The sequence below is a fragment of the Asterias rubens genome, chromosome 1 (assembly GCF_902459465.1).
Source record: "Asterias rubens chromosome 1, eAstRub1.3, whole genome shotgun sequence".
In the NCBI taxonomy this organism is placed as follows: Eukaryota; Metazoa; Echinodermata; class Asteroidea; order Forcipulatida; family Asteriidae; genus Asterias; species Asterias rubens.
This window is the reverse complement of record NC_047062.1, coordinates 24,113,427-24,133,928: the sequence shown is the minus strand read 5'-3', so window position 1 is coordinate 24,133,928 and position 20,502 is coordinate 24,113,427. Positions and strand designations below refer to the sequence as shown.

General features: G+C 37.6%; 3 protein-coding genes across 4 annotated transcripts in view; 1 reads left to right on the top strand and 2 right to left on the bottom strand.

Moving 5' to 3' along the window:
• Positions 1-1,804, bottom strand: part of LOC117290200 (protein numb-like) — a 48,106-nt gene extending 46,302 nt beyond the window's left edge. For both annotated transcript variants that reach the window (XM_033771461.1, XM_033771468.1), the window contains exon 1: positions 1,642-1,804. The gene's annotated coding sequence lies outside the window, so the exon portion shown is untranslated. The remainder of the gene's footprint in view (positions 1-1,641) is intronic.
• Positions 1,805-7,057: 5,253 nt separating this feature from the next.
• LOC117289207 (blastula protease 10-like) lies at positions 7,058-12,954 on the bottom strand. The gene is made up of 9 exons (XM_033770258.1): positions 12,877-12,954; positions 11,883-12,105; positions 11,195-11,315; positions 10,789-10,858; positions 10,367-10,567; positions 9,964-10,090; positions 8,545-8,780; positions 7,655-7,773; positions 7,058-7,193 (listed from the first exon to the last, which is right to left on the bottom strand). The coding sequence occupies exons 1-9, from the start codon at positions 12,952-12,954 to the stop codon at positions 7,058-7,060; spliced, it is 1,311 nt and encodes a 436-aa protein (XP_033626149.1).
• LOC117289262 (procollagen C-endopeptidase enhancer 1-like) lies at positions 9,259-20,479 on the top strand. The gene is made up of 5 exons (XM_033770307.1): positions 9,259-9,391; positions 14,188-14,430; positions 14,855-14,949; positions 19,470-19,585; positions 20,251-20,479. The coding sequence occupies exons 2-5, from the start codon at positions 14,193-14,195 to the stop codon at positions 20,381-20,383; spliced, it is 582 nt and encodes a 193-aa protein (XP_033626198.1). The 5' UTR covers positions 9,259-9,391; positions 14,188-14,192; the 3' UTR covers positions 20,384-20,479.
• Positions 20,480-20,502: the final 23 nt, after the last annotated feature.

Below are 20,502 nucleotides of genomic sequence, written 5' to 3'. Positions count from 1 at the left end.
TAACAACATGTAGGACAGCCACCGCAAGCATTTTCACCATGTTGACATTTCATTATGAAAACATACTGTATGACTATACACTATGAATGTCTAGTACATGTACTTGTAGCCTACTGCAATTGTCTGCATCAGTACGTTTTGTTCAATGCATATCCACCAGGCAGCACTGTGCATTAAATTTTAATTGACAGCACTATGCAAGCATACTGTACTCAGACTAGTAGAGAGTGTGGACAAGTACACTAAAAAATATTGACATTGTGGTTGTGTATGGCAGTTTTAATACAAATAATTTGTTTTAACGTTGTGCAATGCATAGAATGTAGGTCAATAATTAACACTTGAGATTAGCACAGTCACACTAGATACTTGCAATCATTTTTAAATGTGAACTTTGAAAACTGTGCATTTTGTATTGTGATAATGGAGGCTGTAATGGTGACTGTGATAAGACTATGGTAGGCATAACACTACATCCAACAACAAGGTAGGGCTAGTTTGCCTTAGGCGCAGGTAGCACGACCACAATTGTCAACATTTCGAAAAAATACAGTTGATTAGTAGAAATACACGTAGAGGTAACCCTTCTGAACATTAACATGTCTAAATGTACATGGTTTTTTTCTAATCCGATCTTAGAATTGGAAAATTGGGCTCTATCCCAGTCCAGAAAATCCACTCTGCATAAAAGAAACTTCAAAAAATCTTTTAAAAAATCTTAGTATTTTTCAGAAAATCCTTGCCTTTTACAGACACAATAAAACCAACGGTTATCATGACCAACATTTCACCAGCATACCGTTGAAACCATGCGTGTTATAGAGACCAAACTAGTGTAAGAGGAGTGGTGGCCCAATGGAAGGCTCCGGACTCTACACCCAAAGATACGGGGTTCGAATCATGGGTGTTCTTTTACTGCGCCTTGAACACCTAGCAGGGTGGATACGACATATACATGCGCATTACAAGTCTTATTATTATTATTATTATTACTATTATGCTACGTGAATTGCGTACTAGTTCACAATAACCAACGCAGTCTATTTATTTGTTACCGGCAGATTATGGCGAGGATTTTTTGGTAGAGTGGACTTTGTGGACCAGCACAACGCTCAATTTGAGAGAACAAATTGAAAACTTTTTTTGATAGAGCCTAATAAAAAGCAAGGTCCAAACCTGTAGGCATGTAATTGTAAATATGAAGGACAACAAGTTTTGAATTGGATTTTGTACACTACTTAGAATATTCCCAGATATAATCATTAGTGCAATGATGGCCATGAAACAAGTACGGAGTGCGATCACTACATCATTCATATCATGCAGTTTTCTCTACTTCTCCTCAGCTCAGCTCAGTATTTCATAAACCAACCAAGAAATGGTCAACAACAATAGTAAAAAGAACCTTCTTTACAATTTACTTAATTATTACTTATTCACAAGTCACATCTTTGAAACTACATCATAACCCCATAACCTTTCAAACCTGGCTCACCAAAGCAGCCAGTACGCTCACTGTATGGACACGGCGTTGTTACATGTACACAAGCCCACCCCCATCAGTAACCTAAACACACGGCCCGATCTATTCCAAATTATTTTTCAAACGATCGCCCTCAAAAAGGTAACACCAAAACTCACCCCTCCGATGACAATTCCCCAACAACGACTTAAATATCCTTGGTAAATATCCACAGAACGTCTCAACAAATCGGATGAACAGACTTGTAGCCCACAGTGTCGATCAAAAACTGACTAATTTCACTGGTATTTATTGACAAATTCTCTCCATCAAACGTGTGTTCTGAACGCCGACAGTGAAGCTGAAAAATAGCGTTTTGAAGCACGCCACCTACGGCGAAAAACCACCAACCATGGAAGAATGAATGACGTCCTTTATTTTATTTTTTAACTACCGACACTGGGTCGTTTTCGGTTTTAGTCTCTCGTTCCTTCTAGTTTTTATCACTAGAAAACATAAAGAAATTGTCGTTAGATAAATAACCGATGTCATTTTGACGTCATATTGAGACTCACGATTCAAGGAAGCAAGTTTTCTTTAATTAAAGTAAGCGGCTTTGACCATAGACCAAGGACTGACCGACCGTGAAGGTTAAACGCACGCAGCCGCACATTGGTTTGTATTATATGCAAATTATCTTCTGATAGTACAAAGTGTAAACGGGACACGTCATTGATCGAACGGTGATTCAAGGTTTTTACTCATGCCGTTATAATGCATCATGTTTTGTGTTTAAACAGAGACAGCCCTGAACTAATAAATAAAACCTTTGTTATCACTCACATATAACGGGCTATTAAGGGGACTCCCTTTTGAGTCATGAATCATTATTACCTTTGATATGCCAACCAGCCGGCTAGCCCAAGATGCAAATGGTCATTTAGTGGAGCAATTTCTTGCTCAAAGTTGGCATAAAATGGGCCCATGGTTGGCGTGGCACTTGGTGATGGGGGAGGGAGGGAGGGGGTATCGATTTAACTAGCCAGCCACCCGGATGAACTTTTACATTAAAAAAATAACTTAAGTATCAATGTAGGCTACTGATGTTTATCATCACTCTCTGTATCTATATTTGTTTAGTAATTTAGAGATTCATAAATTACGACACAAAATTACAGCACTCTATATATCAACATTGGCCGACACACATCCTGTTTTCTTATATTGTGTTTTATTTGTTATTCATGCTTTATTCATTGTTTGATTGCTCAGAAAAACGTTGTTCGGGTAATAATGACTTCATGCAATTCAGAAAGATAGGGATAGACCCTGCGACCTTTTAATCAGGAATTGACATGTTGCCATAATAGGTATAGGGCATACCACCGATTGTAACATCCTGTTGACAATTCGTACAAGGGTCAATGCCATAATATTTTTCTAGAAATTGTACTGTTTCCCTCAGTTGAGTTTTCTTTTTGTGCTCACCAATGAAATAACTATACTGTAATGAATCGTACAACAAACAGTGGGGCTAAATGCATTGAGGTCGATCCGTTGGCCACCATTTATATTAAATTACGAATTTGCATTGATTTGTTTTCAGTGAATTCACACAACTATACCTATATCTATGCTGATCAAATAATCAACTATATTAAATGGACAGACTGCCCAAGTCACTATCAAAGTCAATCAATTATAAATTTAGTTCTCTGAAGTTCCCCACAATGCGGATGGGTATACAACTCCAAGTATTTCTATCTACACAGCGGTCGAAACAGCTCGATACGCAGCGGTAAATTTACTACGTCCTCCAGAGCTGTTTGTAGTCTGTCTCACAGTCATTCGGTTGCCAAGGGAAATGATGGGTCCTTCAGGTGGGGTTGTACCACAAATCCTTCATAGAAAAAGAGAGAAATATTGTAATAATCTTTATGCAGAAGGTTGATACCATGGCGACCAATGATTAAACTTCTCTTAGAGGAAAAAACATCTCTGCTTGTTTGTAAGTTTTCCTTTGTTTTCTGACGGTCTTGCCGAAAACTCACAAAATAATGTGGATATTGCGTGTAATGCAAACAGGATTTCTTCCCTTTTTATAAAGGAAAAAGTAAATTCTTGTTGTTATTAATCATTAAACGCATCCACAAAGGAATACATTTGTTGTAACATACATAATTGTGTAGTCATCAGGACTGATACTTCACGGAGGCAACGAAGGCGATTGCCTCCGTGTCCCCTGGTCATTGCCTTGGTGCCCTTGAAAGTGCTCCAGTACAAATTTGCAATTTCATCATAAAAAGGGTGCCCTTTACCAAGAAGAAAATGCCTTGGTGCCCTTGCCCTTTCAAAAACAAAGCATACAGCCCTGAGTCATAATAGCCCGTTGTTTTGTTTCTTTACAGGGTCCTCAAAAGCTTAAAGGTAAGGTTAGCCTATACGTTGGTATCACTATTAATATTGATGGAAATAAAAACCGTTAGAAGCTTGCAGCATCGTTTGATAGAATGAAGCGTTTTGATTAATATTTCAATTTGAAGTTAATGTAACAAAAAACAGAGTGCCCAACAATTTGAAACTGAAAAGCGTTACCGCGTAACGCTTCTCAGATTGTGTATTAGGAATTGTTCTCTCTGCATGGACATAATCATATTCTGTCCGGATTTTCGCCTATATAAATTATCCCCAAAACACAACCATAATAATTATGTTTTAGACGTTAGTATTACTATGCACATCTACATTTACATAGGCCCTAGGATTAAAACAATCGAGTTGTTCCAAAAACAAAATGGTGTAACATAAATTTGTGAACAATAGACACAGCAATAGAAATAATCCCAGTAAGTCTACCACACCCTGGATCTGCCTATGCCTGTACTTACATGGCCGGTCGGACAAGTGCACCCTCTGATAGGGAAACTGCAAGGGACTCGCTGTTGCAATTTAGGTCTAATTCAAAGATATCCAAAGCAACGTGAAACCCTTCACCAACCTGATGTTGCAGTGAACGGAAAAAAGCATGCATAAAAATGGGTTAAAATAAGTTAGACACACGGAACGAAATGACATTCCCAACAAACTGACATGAATAGGGTATAAGGTTGGTTGCGGTAGAGAGTCAGTGTTATATAGCTTTGAAGGGGGTGTAGAGTTTCGGATTTTTGTCAACCAAGATGAAAAATGTTTTTGTCCCACTGCAGGTGAGGCACTGCGCACAAATTAATACTTGATCTGGGGAACTTTCACTTTTGATTAAATAGTAGGCTAAAGTGTAATAACAATGCAACATGGGAAGTGCCCTATAAAGATAAATGCCTAAATATAGACCTCGAAATACCCCATGGCACCCCCAGCAAATTCCATGGTGCCCCGTGTGCTTTTGCTGTGGTGCCCTTTTCAATGTTCCACACGTTCAAATTTAAATTGCCCTTGATTGAAATGGAAATTTTGTGTGCCCCTTCAATAGCATAAAACAAGGCCCTTTCTATGTAAGTAAAACATGAGGTTTAGGCCCTTATATGAAATTCATTTTACTGTCTCGTTTAAATAATATGTGAATTTGTGATATAAATTTTATGTGCGAACCGAGGTAAGACGAATAAAAACATAACTGAATTGAAGTTGAATTGAGTTTATATGAATGGTGGGCCATACCTGGATTGTCCAGGTACAGTCATTACCATCAGCACCACTGCTGGGCGGTGCAAGGCAACCAGAATCCCCACTCATTGTTCCTCCGCATACTCCTTCACCTGCATGTTAATGAAGGAGCAGAGGATTTATGGCTGAATGAATATTATCATCACTAGTTTCCCAAGAAGAAAATTATAATCGAAGATGATCGACCGACGACGAGGAAAACATTCCTTGTGTTTCAAGTAACTAACTAAAAAGTTTCATGATTAACATTATTTTTTTTCTTTTGGTAAGATCAATAAACTATTTCAAAACTCATTTTCTGTTGTCATGTCAAGTCGTCAGTAAAAGTACCAGAAACCCCAAAAGAAAAATCATGCTAATTCGACGCTGAATTATCCATGCAATTCATGCAACTTTGACTCTTGCGCTGAGTTTGCGTCTATGCATTGGCAGATCCAGGATCATTGACTCTATAGAGGTTGATGGGAGTACTCATTCAAGAAAAAGACTAACTTGAGGATTAAAACCAGTGGAGACTATTGGTAATTACTCAAAATAATTATTAGCATGAAACCTTACTTGGTAACGAGTAAAGTGGAGAGGTTGATAGTATACAACATTGTGAGAAACGGCTCTTTGAACTGACGTAGTTTTCGAGAAAGAAGTAATTTTCCACAAATTTGATTTCGAGACCTCAAGTTTAGAATTTGAGGTCCCGAAATCAAGCATCTGAAAGCACACAACTTTGTGTGACAAGGGTGTTTTTTCTTCTTCTTACATTATCTCGCAAATCCGACGACCAATCGAGCTCAAATTTTCACAGGTTTATTATTTTATGCATAAAAATATGTTGAGATACACCAAGTGAGAAGACTGGTCTGTGACAGTTATCAATAGTGTCCAGTGTCTTTAAGAAAATAAGATGGTTATTAATAAAGAAGTTGAAGGTATTATACAGGTTTGGTAGAGCTGATTAATAGGCGCTGACAGTGTTCATGTTTTTCGGTGATTAACCACAACATATCAAACAACACCTGACGTGAGTCCGGAGAAAAAACAAGAGAAAAAAATCCATGCACAATAAGTTGCATGCATGTAAACAAATTGTCCTTAATCAATTAATAAGCTGCATTTTTCGGGTATCAGATTATTGTTTTCTCAAAATATCAATTCATTTCCAGAGGTTCTAGTAGGCCTAATCAGTAATCACCTTTCGGCTTAAAATTAAACAATTTTGTGTATTTTGTCTTATCCATTTAGCCACTGGACCGCCCAGCCACCTAAAGCGATACACTGTATTATGCGGTAGGAGGAAACCTCGCGTTAGCTTTTGTTTGTAGAAAATAAGAAACATCAAAATAAAACTAGGTAGTCAATAGTATGCCTACGCATTGGTGAATCCATCTAGTTGTTTATAGATCATTATTCATTTTTCTCTTCACAGTTGACTTGACGACGCTAATGATGATGAAATAATTTAGCACTTACCCAACAAAACGCTTATTAGTAAACACAAAGGAAACTGTATTTATCATTCATGGTGATATTGTCGAAAACTTATGCCTTCGCAAATAATCAGCATTGAGCCAGATAAAAGCCTTGACAAGCTATTGTATCCATTTTATCATTATACAAAAATAATCGCCATAAATATTACGGTAGGGGTTTTTATTGTTCCCCAATGAGGACTTGTACAAATATTACCGAAAGGGTAAAAAATTTTGCGTTTAATTATAAATAATAAGCCTTGGCTATCTTTAAAAAACTTGAACTACGATTTCAGTAAAGTTACTGCAAGAATCGTGAAAAGAAAAACAAAATTATTTCGGCAAACTCGGGCGGTGCAGGGACTAGAGGGTTATACCAATCCTGTATAATACCTTTACCAAAAAGAAAAGAAGGGGAAAAAAAACTAAAAAGAACCTATTAGCACTAAGAAAAAGGCTTTAATTAATGCGCACATGGATTGATGACGTAGCTGGCACTAAACCCTTTCCTGGCTTCAGATTCGTCCGTATGCAGATAGAGCATCATCTGATTGGACTTTGATGTTATTGGAGATGCAGGGGGTGTTGAACCACACAACCTAGACATCACAAAATAAAACGGGTAAATAGAATTAGCTGTTGCAAAGAACTTACCAACCAAAAGGACCGATGTTATAAATGAAAGAAAAAACAAATCAGAAAAAAAGTTAATGGCCTAACGTTTCGACCCAGAGTCTTTCTCAAAGGCTAAAATGACAACACGACCATTTTGTGTTATAAATTGCTAAATTTGACAGGTAAATTAATAACAGCTGTACAAAACCAATCTTTTCAAGTCAAACCATTGACATTCTTCAGTTTCCTCCAAATTGTTTATTTTTTGTTTTATATAGGACGAACAAATTTTCTTAGAAACAACATGATATCAAAAATAATGTTATTGTTCATGTGTACTTTTTAGAAACAAATCATCAGATGAGCTGAATTTAACGTTATTTTATATATTGATAACTAAATTATAACTAGTTCATTCATTTTCAGCCATGCATGATGTTCTTACTTTTTGGTGGTGTAAAACATACTATCATCATACACATAAAGTGAATCGTAGATACAATGGGAAGCGTCTTCCACGTCGAGAACATCAATGGTTAAAGTTATGGTCGTTCCTTCACCACCCTGGAATCGAGAAACAAAATAAAAGAGAAGATTTAATAACACCATTTTGCAGCTCATAGTGAGTACACCTGTTGAATGTGATGGTGCGGCTGTAACTTAAAGACATGCATAATAATATCGAATGGTCTGACAAAATAACTCTGTTTTTGTGTTAATTTTTGACATTCACAACGAAAAGGTGAGTGATGCGCAGCTCCGTCCGTATTGAGACGAATTAGTTGCGCACTTTTAGATAAACTTTATTAATAATATTGCCATATGCATGCTAAAACGTTTGTATCACCAGGGCCCACTTTTCTGGCGCTTCTTAAGCAGAAAATATAACTAACAATAATATTGTCTGCTTAATTTTGTTAAAGCAGGATACCAGTCACAATGGTGCATGTGACATTGTATTTTGGCTGGAACCAAACTGTGGTAAGCATACTTTTGGTGTGCTTAGCAACCTTTTGTTAAAGACGGCTGACTTGTGAATAAGGCAGCTGGCTCGCGCTCAGGTGGTGTTCTGGTCAGCAGGTGTGGGTTCGAGTCCCTGTCGTGCTACTTGTGCTTTATTTTCAGATAGGAAATGCATCCGTCGGTCCATGTGCATATTAAAGCCCAGAACATCGCCAGAAGCCCAAAAGCCTAGAAATACTAAGGAGTAAATCCCGGCGTTTAGCACAGTCTTCCCATCCCAGGCTTGCGAGCTACAGTAAATTTAGATGCACCCTTGGTTTCATCAACAGAAATATTACAATAATAACATAAAGGATGTTGTATAACGCTTACCTGGATCAACCATGCGCACTTCTCGTTATTATCGTAGTTAGAAGGGTAATTGGGCGATTGAATCACTCCTGTTGTTTCAGTCAGTGTAGTCCTACATCTGGGGTTTTCTAACGCAGCGGTTTCGTCCTCTTCACATTTAACACCAGCGTAGCCAGGGGGACATACGCATTTGCAGACACCAACCAACTCTATCTCATAACCACCATTCTCACAGGTAAGGGCAGCATTACAATCAGCTGATGAAAAAAAGAAGGTTCAATTGGTCAAAATTGTGGATGCGATTTGGGTTCTAAAAGTACAGTTTTAAATACTTGCTTGAGTCATGGATATTTCCTACCTCCATTCTTGAGTATTGCAAGTATTCTTTCCACTTGTGACCACGCACAAAAAAAAATTATCTTGTTTTTTCTTCTAACTTCTTGAATAAATTTTGCAGAATCAGAACCAGTTTGGTTGATAACAAATTGCGTTGATGTTTTCACTTTCCTGTCTACACAAGAGGTTTTTTTTATAGAGTAAGTGAAAAGTTACAAAAAGCAAGAAGATTTCCTTGTGTTTCATATTCATATGTTTGCAATTCGGTCTATTTTTTATGAGGTAGGCCTTTTGATGTAGTCTGTTCTACCGCGACGCCGACTTAAACGTCAAAAACACAAGAGGGCGCTCTCTCAAAAACAAAGAGACCACGTGACCACGAAGCGCCATGTTGTAAAAGTGAACTTTCACGTTGTCCGTGTAATTATTGTGTGTCATTTTGTTGCTGCAACTTTGAAATAAACACTTTTGAGTTAATAAAACTTAAGCATTGAAGTAAAATGGCTTGGACATGACAAAGTACAACCGAAAGGTGAGTTTAGAATGTTCTTGACATTGCGAGCTGGGAATTTTAGAGACTTTTCCCTCACTTTTTCGTGTGACTGTTGGACGAAATGAGTGCTGCATGGTGTTGTTTTTTTATATGAGTGGTATGGCCGTCCCTGTTCTCTGTGTGGGCGTTTAAAAGGGAACGTATAGGCCAACCTTTTTGAACAGTTAAATATCCTGTTTCAATGTTGATACAGCCTTTATAAATCTGGTATTGCTTTTTAGATGTCAGGCTTTTTAAAAAATCCGGAGAGGTTGAAGCGTCAATCCGTAATTGGAATACACAACTTGAAAAAAGAGTTATTGTTCCTGCAGCAGTAGGCCTAGGCCTTAATGTTTCTCAGATAATTTTTTTTTAAATAAAACTTATATCCTTTTCTTCAACCACATTTCTGGAAGTAAAATGATTCTAATGCTTATCGGGGGTTGCTGTAGGCCGTTCAACAAATGTTGCACAAATATTAATTTTGTAAAAATTATTACCAAACGTTTTATGAGTCGTATACATAATAATTCTACAAGGGCCCCTAGTTAAACCAAAGAACACATACTTACATTCGCATTCGTACATACGATTTGCCAGGAGAGAATCATAAAATGACAAATATTGCCGTTGCCCGAGATCAAACTGGTCCAAGACTTTCTTGGTGGTCATGGTTGGCAAGCCAGTTTTGGAAAAGTACTGTGCAACAAAACAGAAAATGCAAATCCTCAACATGCTAGATTCATCATCAACAAATCAGTTTGATCTAATAGTGGAAGACGTTTGTTTTTATAAGTGATGTGATAAACTCGGGTTAACAAGGCACAGTAAAAATAATGTTAGGACCTATAGTGTTGCCTCTCAAATATTATGCGGCAATGGGCCTAGACCCACCTTCAGTTCGTGTGATTTCATCTGAAAAGCCTTCTGTTCAAAATGGTGTTTGTAATGTGTGGTGAGTTTCTTCACACTTACGTTTTTGTCATACTGCATAATTGATTTTGTGTCATATGGAACACCATAGTTGCTGATTGAAGCCTCGTACTTGTCAAAGTTGGACACCCTGTTGTCCTGCACATTTGCATACACGACGCTAATGTACTCGTCTCGGTCTGGCCTGGACTGCTCATGGTGAAATCCTATGGCGTGTCCGATCTCATGAGCGATGGTACCAATCTGTAAAACGTAGAATTTAACATGAGAAAACAATGACTAATAGTACAATGCTTTTGGGTGTTTATTATTTTGGGTAATTTTGCCATTTATTCTGGATGAAGTACTTGTTTTCATTAATATTCACGACAATTATTAGAAATTTAAATCGCGCTAATTATCCACCTCGCATAACCTGAAGAAAAAAAAATATTCAAAAATATGAAGAAAAAACATGTCCTCACGTATTCACATCCTGAACCAATTGAGATCTCCTGCTCTGTTGTTCTCTGCATTCCGACCCAACTCCAACATCTGAAAAAGAAGTTTAGTACTTTATTTGAGTTTCACCTTCTTCCTTTCTTAAGATTATGTGTTTTGAAAAATGATCTAAGGTTTGTTGATGAGGGAGGGGGGGGGTATGTCTTTTAGGCCCGTTCTACGTTTTTTATTTTATTATTTTAACACGGCAATTTTATCCTTTACAAGTGACTTCACGCTAAAGCCAAAACATACAAAGCCCAATTATTAACCAGTACACAGTCATCGTTTTTGTTTGTTTCTGGAGCTTCTGTGAAATTATCAGATCGCTGCGAGTTAGTTTCTAAGTTTTCCAAAACACAACAATAAACAAAATACTTCTTTGTATACCCGTCTAGTTTTCTGAACACCAGGTGGACGTCATGTTTGCTTGCGTCGTAAGCCTCGAACTTGATGCATGTCTCGGCCTCCCAAAGGTCAAATGCACTCGTAATAACCTTTAAATTATCAACTAGGAGTAAAAAATAAATAAACAAATATACATATCAATATATCAAATAAAATGGTGCATCAATAAACTATTGAGTGTTTGGAGTATGCATTCATCAAGCTATATACGAAATGAATGTCATCTAGGTGTTGGCTCGAATCCCAGCCATGACACTCATGGGAAGAATGGGTGAGAGGCAGGGGTGATGGCTTTTGTGATTGGATGTGCTCCCATAATACTCCTCGGTGAGATGATTATGTTATACTTATAAGGTAGTTAAATTAACGGCCGGAATCAGCCGGGTAGCAGTGTTCATGAACAAAAAGCGTCTTAATGGGTTGACTTAATTTCCTGGTGGTTATTCCTATGCTGGACCTAAATTGCATGTCAGGCGTATAGGCTATCAATATTGGCTTACCAAACAGAGGAGCTTAATGTGTTATCACATACACAAATGTAGGTATGTAAAAAATGAAATACAAAAATCACTCACCCCAACATACAAATAAATTAGTAAACAAAAAGCACAACAAAAGCATGTACTAATGCCGATTATAGTGTGTAATAATAGCAACGTTGACTTTTTACCTGAGTCAAGATTAATGACGTAAGGGACAACACCTCCGGGCCATCGGGTAGACAAATCAGCCAAGGCTTTTCTCCTTTTCCGTCCCGTCTTATTGTCTTCAATTTGAGCATCGATCTCTCTCTTTTGTGCAGGTGCAACCTTCATATCAGACTGGTACGTGTCGCTACTAGGATTCTCCTCTGGTAGTTGCTTCACTTTACCTTGCCCATCTCCATCACCTCGCTTTGGGAAAAAAATACACAATTTTAGGTACATGGAACTTGGCAATTAAATGTATGCAACTTATTTTTTTAACTGCTTTAAACCTTTATCATGCTGCCTCCATCTTGGTCATTGGTATCGAATAACAATAATGAATGCTAACAATCACTCTGCAATTAGTAAACATACCAGTTTGTTATTCCAGCCTCGGTTTAGTAACATTGATATAAATGGGAGAAAATTAAGATGGCTGCATCGTGATAAAGGTCTAACCCCCCCCCCCCCCAACGTTGTCGTCTGATTACAAAAGAAACACACGAGGGAAATGTGAACAAATAATAATGCCCCATGTCCTGCATGTTCATAATGGTGACCATCTTTCATTTCAGGAATTTATTTCAACCCGAAGAGAAATGTTTGAAATGGTAAAATTTAAGAAGCAAATAAGTATTTGAATGAAACCAAAAGGCCTAATACATATAGTCACTGATCTACAAAGTAAAATACGAACAAAAACCTACAAAGACAAGTTGATAAAGGAGTGTTGAGGTTTATAGACGAAGAAGTTATCTGATATCAAGTAGACTGACGTCCCAGATTACATGAGACCGGACTTATATAATAGTCGAACTTATATAATGAAATACCGTAGATCGTTTGTGAGTGACACGGCTACCTTTGCAAACATTAAACATCTAAACAAAACTTTTAAACATCTAAACAAAACTAAGATTCATGAGAAGCAATTAACAAGTGAGTATAGCCCCTACATTAGTTCCGATTTTATTTTACCTTTTCCGGAGTGAAGTAACTTGAAACCCAGTCTGACGAAGCGAGCACACACAGTAAAATGAGAAATGGAACCTTCATTTTACCAAAGGTTGAATACTCCGTCTATCTCTTGTTGGTGAGCAAATAGTTTAACCGTCGAGATTAATTTTTTTTTTTAGAGCTGCCGATTTGAAGTCTCTCAAATACAGCGATGAAAATGCTGCGTGTCTCTGATTCGGTTCTTATATACACACCCAATGAATGATTAGATCTTGTTTCTAAATGACAAACTTACTTCAATTTCACACTTGACAATTTTAAGAGTAAGTATCGTCTAAATGCAGCCTTCTAAAATTGAAAGGATTTGTTTTGCCATTAAGAACTAGCAATTGTCTCAGCGGTAGTTTAAGTACACTTGAAAAAAATATTTGTTTTTTTAATGCAACATCTTATCTTTATTTTTTAACGAGTCGATAATGCGCAAGCAATTAAAATTACAAGGTTACTGGATTCTTTATCAGTAGGATGCCAAAAACTAATTTTAAATGTATTGTAGTAGTTATGTGGAATCATTTTCCAAACTAATAGACCAATTTAGAAAAATGTCATGTAATTAATAAATTGTTGTCGTTGAAATGAAATGAGCCCTTTTATCCGCCTCATCGACTACGAGCGTTTTTTTTTTTAAGTTAAACTTATACATCTTCCGACCCGAACCAGTAGGTGGTCCACAGGGGCGGTTCACAGTTTGAAATCAACGAAATTTAGTTGGATTTGTCAACACAATGTAGAATACCTCAGCACTACAATTAACTTATCTAAGTTTTGCTTAATGGTCATTGTATATCTTAATTATTGGATTGTTCTTTAGGGCCGTTGACCCTCAACAGTCCACGGGAATCGTTCTTTTAGTGTCCTTAGTGGGAGGCTGCACCAATAACCATTAAAACATTGTTCAATAACCTGTATTTATTGTCATTGAATTTTTAATTCATGGCCATTGTCTTGTAACTCAATTATCCCGTAAAGTTGTTGACCCTCAGAAGTCCTGGGGAATTGTTCATTTTTTGTTGTTAATAGGGTGGTGGGAGACCTGCACCAATTACCCATAACATTGTCTCCACAATGAACATTAAAAAAAAACTATCTTCTTCGAAGTCTATTAACCAATCGTGTTACTCATTTGTATCACTCCTTGTTTGATTGGAAAGGAGTCCTCGACATAAGATAAGTGCATCTCATGCTTATATAAACTACAACTATATAGTGAAACCTTAATCGAGTTTTGTTGAACGAAAAAATTAAACTTGCACCAAATTGTTTGTCTTGCAGATACAATGGCGTGTGCAGCGGTGGCCCTTACTGTCATTCTAGTAGCATTTGCTGTGACCTGCCAATCAGTCCATGGGGATGAATTGGCCACAAGAAGCATCAACGGGCCAGAGAAACAACGCACGGCCCAGATGACAGAGGATGAGGCTCTCAAACACTTAAAGGAGGTGGTGGAAAAGGGAAAGTCCAGACCATTCATAGTCCGTGAGCAGGATGAAGACTTACGAGAAGTCGCGAGAGCAGGTGAGAATTCCCTTGTCATTTACGTTTCATTTCATTTATAAATTGAGTAGAGAAAAACACGAAAAATTGAATGGTTATCGCTGAAATAAGATTCATATTTGGTTCTTATTGTTGTTTACATTTATTCCTTGGACAAACTGAGTGTATTGCAACAAAGAAAAGTGAAAGGAGGAAAAACCCAAAATAATTAAATAAATAAAAAGATAAACCTAGATTAATTAAAATCCATCAAAAGATTGATAACAAACGAACCAAATATTTCGACAATCGACACAAAACAAAATTTAATATAATTCAACACCTGATAAAGTGATCGTGACGTCACCAGTGAATAAATATCCTGTTTTCGTTAGCTTAAAACCGGCCTTTGTATACTTGATTACTTGTAGTTAAGACATTATTCTATAATATTGTATTTTATCAGTTTGTGGGGGATCGTTGAGTGGGTCTGGAACCCTCACCTCGCCGGCATATCCAGGTGATTATCCGCCGGATTCTGACTGCCTCTGGACCATAACTGTAAGTCTTCGTACTCAGACAGTGGACACTATTGGTAATTACTCAAAATAATTATAAGGATAAAACTTTACTTGGTAATGAGTAATGGGGAGAGGTTGATGGTATAAAACATTGTGAGAAACGGCTTTCTCTGAAGTAACATAGTTTTCGAGAAAGAAGTATTTTTTCACAAATTTGATTTCGAGACCTCAAGTTTAGAATTTGAGGTCTCGAAATCAACCATCTAAAAGCACACAACTTCGTGTGACAAGGGTGTTTTTCTTTCATTATTATCTCGCAACTTTGACGACCAAATTTTTGCAGGTTTATTATTGTATGCATATGTTGAGATACACCATAGTAGAGAAGACTGGTCTTTGACAATTACCAATAGTGTCCACTGTCTTTTAATGTACAGTTAATCGTGAGCTGTCAAGTTTATTATCTAACATTTGACTTATAACTTTGTTATCCTCGTTTTATCAAAAAAAAAAATTCCGTTGAATGTGATTCAAGTTCATTATCAAATTCAGTAGTTATTTTGAATTTGGGTTTTTGTTTGCTGGTGTGGATGCTCTCATACTCGGTACCTTCTGGACACCAAGGACAAAACAAAAAACGAAAAATAAAAGGACTCCATATGGATATATATAACGACCGGGGTGCTCCACAAGGGGTTTTGTGTACAAAGTCTATGGACAAATCATAAGTACATAGTCTAGGCTCCACAGTGCCAAAAATGCTTTAAAACTATTTTACCTTACACTATTTGCTCCCCGTAATATTTTTACATGAAAATGTGCGGTAAGACGTGCTGATCATGAATCAGGGTGGTGTATAACATTTTGACCCGGCAAAAGTGCTTTTTTGGGTCAAAAACAAAATGGCCGCCGTTTTCCCCCTGAAATAATACTCCCATTGACATAACTAGAATATTAAGAGACTGATTCAGCCCAAATCTGGCTGAAGGTTATAGGTTTGTCAATTTTACATTTTAAATGTTTCAAAATTCAATATGGCCGCCATTTTGCATAACATAAAATGGAAACAGACAATTTGGGGGAACATTTTAAGGCAAATTTGGTCAGGATCAAAATTAAATATTGGTTGAACAGAATAATGTTGTGAAAAATACACTTTCGAATATTTGTTCATAACAATGTGTGGTAAGACATGAATCAAGATGGTGTATAAAATGTTGACCCGGCGAAAGTGCATTTTTGCTGCTAAAAGAACTATTTTACCGGGGCCATTGTCAAGTGTCTTAAAAGAAACAACAATCATGTGAAAGCTCATAAGTTATATCTTATATATGACATTAAACTGGGGTCGAATTTACCCGTTTTAGCTTAATTTTTTTCTCCGACATATCTGTGCACAAAATTCCCATTAGTGAGGCTGTTGAGATCGTTTCGGAGAATACACGCCAACTTGTCATTTGTGCCATCAAGAAGTGAGGAAGTTGTCCTAAAACTTTCAAATTATGATACAGGGCATGCCAGGATGACTCAGGTACAAACTGCGTCTCTCTAGCAATTTCAGTTTCAGAGTTATTGAAGAGTTTGGCTGAAAGATTTATTTTACCCGGGCATTTTTCCAGTGTGTATTTTTTCTGTATTTCTGTGTTTGTTAGACCATATACACCAGTTTATGCGCCAATTTTGGAGAGGGTAGCAGCTCCACTCCCTTGCCGCTGGCACCACCATACAAATCGTCATAAATTTAAGTTTTATACGAGTAAGCCTTGAAAATGGCCATCCGATGATGCAAAACTTGTTAAGAATGAGAATTAAACTGGGGTCGAACTTACCCGTGCTAACTTTTGATTTTCTCTCCGACATATATGTGCACAAAATTCCTATTGGGGAGGATGTTAAGATCGGTTCGGAACATACACGCCTACTTGTCCTTTTCGCCATCAAGAAGTGTGGAAGTTGCCCTAAAACATTGAAATTATGATACTGGGACATGCCAGTATGACTCAGCTACAAACTGCGTCTCTTTAGCAATTTTAGTTCCAGAGTTATTGAAGAGTTTGGCTGAAAGAAATATTTTACAGGGGCCATTTTTCCCAGTAAATATTTGTATTTATTTCTATTCGTCACAGTGCCGTGTGTTTGTTAGACCTTATGTTTCGCTTGTATTAATGTATAAATAAATGTTGTAGTTTGGAATTGTCAGAGGCCAAGTTATGGAGCCCCTTTGCGAATGGTGTGTAAACACACACATACTGATTTTACCTGATGTTCAAACATTTGCTGCGTTTCACTTTAATAATTTGTTTAATGAAGTCGGGAAAAAACCCAAATTCAATCTGTCTGTCTCTCTCTCACTACAGTTATATATGTGTTTTTTACGCGTGAAGTCTAGAAATCATTTCAAATATTATTTTACTGAGAAGTTACTTGTTTCTCAAAAACTACGTTTTACTTCAGAGGGGGCCATTTTTCACATTTTGTTAAACTATCAATAGCTCTCCATTGTTCGTTACCAAGTCAGTTTTTGTGCTAACAACTATTTTGAGTAATTACCAATAGCGTCCAGTGCCTTTTAACGTTTTCTCCCCATACTTGGGCGCTTCACCTCAATATGTGGAATAGACCGATCGCGCTATCAATGTTCACATGTGTTCAAGTGACCTATAGTGGGTATAGAAAATCACAGCTACAAAATAAAGACATGAGAAAACTCCTACTATAAAAACGAAGCCCTTTTTCTAAAGTTGAATGTTGTGATATTGATTTAAATCACATTTTGCTGTTTGATATTTTAAGTATTGTACTACAAAAAAGGCTTCTTTTGTTAGACTATAAATGAGGTTTGAGCGAGCTCACGCGCCGTGGATTTTACGCTGTGTGACAGCTATACCCCTTGAAATCAAATAATTTGAGGGTGAAAATAAATCAAATTTGCAGCTTCTTCATGAGATTTTTATTGAAAATATTGGCAACAATATCATTACAACGAGGGCATTGTAAAACCACACTTTCCGTGCACATACACATGACATCCTGTGGACATTTTCGTGGAATTTCCTAGTTGGTGGACTGTTGGTTTAACCCAATACTGGCATTGTTCAGCCACGGGTAAGGTCTCATCTTACAAACTCAGGAATACTCTCAAGTGATTTCGAGAGTTGAGGGTTTATTGAGCGAAAAATTGAGAGTAAATAGCAAACAAAACACAGAGTAACTGCAGCTTAATCACCTTATGACAGTAACCATGTCTTATATGCAGTACGCCGTATTTGTTTACATTTTACCCACTATAGGTCACGTGAGGCACGGAGCGCAATCGGTGTATTGAGTATGACCATGAAAACACCAGTTTTTAAGCACCAACCCTAGCACAAAAACACAAAGCAACCGCAGCTTAATCACCTTTTAACAGTAACCATGTCTTCTTAACGCACGTTTATATGCAGTACGCCGTGTTTGTTTACATTTTACCCACTATTGGTCACCTGAGGCACGGGGCGCAAACGGTCTATTGATTATGACCATGAAAACACCAGTTTTTAAGCACCAACACATTAGCCCAGTGGGTTAAGGGTGGTGGGACTGTCTCAGTAACTCGGATCATCCGGTCCGGGTTCGAATACCGTCTGTCTCTAATATAGATTCAAGGCTTTTTGCTGCCCCTGATGGGACAGTGTGATTGGGATCTGCCTTGTTTTCTCCCCTAAAGGGACAGGGCCCGCGCAGTGGCTAGGGTTCGAGGCAGGGGGGGATGTGCTCTGGGTCGGATGCAAGTCCTGAAGGGTCCTATATGGCAATGGGGAGGGGCCAGTGTGTGCCATTAACTGAACCGGCGCCTGAATGCCTGACACTTCCGGAGCGTAACCTTTTATGATTTTCCACCAGATTAAATTTACATTGTTTTAATAAATGGCTTTATATCGCGGTACCCGCTGCCAAAACATAGGATTCGAACTGCCTCCAGCTATTCTAGGCAACCTCGGTAGTCTAGTTGGTAAGACCTTGCTCTAGAATTGCAAGGGTCCTGGGTTCGAATCCCACCCGAGTAACATGCATGTGACTTTTTTTTCACAGGACTCGTGAAAGTACTGAGTATACAGTACTAACACACATCGGTGTATGGGGAAAAAAAAAATAATGTTCTCTTTATATTTATTTATTTATTTATAGTCCAAGCTCTACAGTGCCAAAATTTTTTTTAAACATTTTTACCTTACACTATTTGCTCCCCTCAATATTTGTACATGAAAATGTGTGGTAAGACGTGCTGATCATGAATCAGGGTGGTGTATAACATTTTAACCCGGCAAAATATTGAGGGGAGCAATTTGTGTAGGTTGTTCTCAATTTTTGGGGTCTGGAGCTTGGACTAACAGGGACAAGGGAAAGAACACAAGATGTTTCCAGAAAAGGGAATGTGTGTTTTTGATTTTGTTTATTTTGTATTTGTTAAATTAATTAAGATTCAAAATTGACCAAGAACATCACGCTAAACAAGCATATTGGATACCTATTTGGTTTTGCTCCTTATGGTTGGTCCACTCTGATCTGTCCAACACACAGGCACCAGCGGGACAGCACGTGGAGTTGAGCATTGACACCCTTGATATCGAAGATGGGAGCACATGTGAATGGGACAGACTTTCCATCAAGGTGGCCAATGAATATGTACCAGCAGGGTGAGTCACTCAAACAGTTTCAAATCTAACATTCATTGCACAATTTATTTGTTAATGTAAAAACATGATACAAAAATATATATTCAATACTCCTAGTTTTCCGGCAGTCACAATATCAACCAATGACTGGCTTACCTATAGTAACCCTGACACAATTGTACGGAAAATGATGTGGACATAATCAAACATAGTAGGGATCGTAGAAGTGATTTTCTTCCCTCGAATTCATTTTTCTGAATCCTTCATAATAGTTCATCATCATCATCATCATCAGCATCATTATTATGAATTATTCGTGCTCACAATGTTATCTCGTTCACTCAAAGTAGTCGAAATTTCCTCTGTTAATTTTTCTTTTAAATACCCTTTATTTCGTTTCCTTGGGATAGAAATGTTCCTTCGAAATTATAATATAGACTAGTTTTCTCCTTTTTAAATTTTTCAAATGTATTTCCTCGAGAAAAAAAATGAGAGTATTCCTTTCTCTCGATATCAATTCGGTGAGGGTAATGATTAAAGATTAGGTGTTACTTCGTGCATGCTGTCTTGAAAAATTAAACGTAGAAAAAAAACATTGCATGGCTTCGTTACACTCTTAGTTAGTTACGACTCGTTTGGTCAGGTGTGATAAGTGACAGTATAACCATGCCCGCGTGTCTCTTTAGGATGTGTGGATCGGGGTCTGTTGTGGGGTCTTTCGTCTCTTCTGGCAACCAGATGACGGTTTGGCTTCAGTCGGATGAGTCTATCCAGAAAAGTGGATTTTCGGCTTCCTACTCATCCGTATACCTGCAGTAAAACAAAATTCTCCCAAAGTCGATCGGAGCACCCTGGTCGAAACGTCGAGTTAAAACCTACGATTCTTTTCAGAACCACCCCAACTCAATTAGAGCTTATCGTTACATGGTGTTACCGCA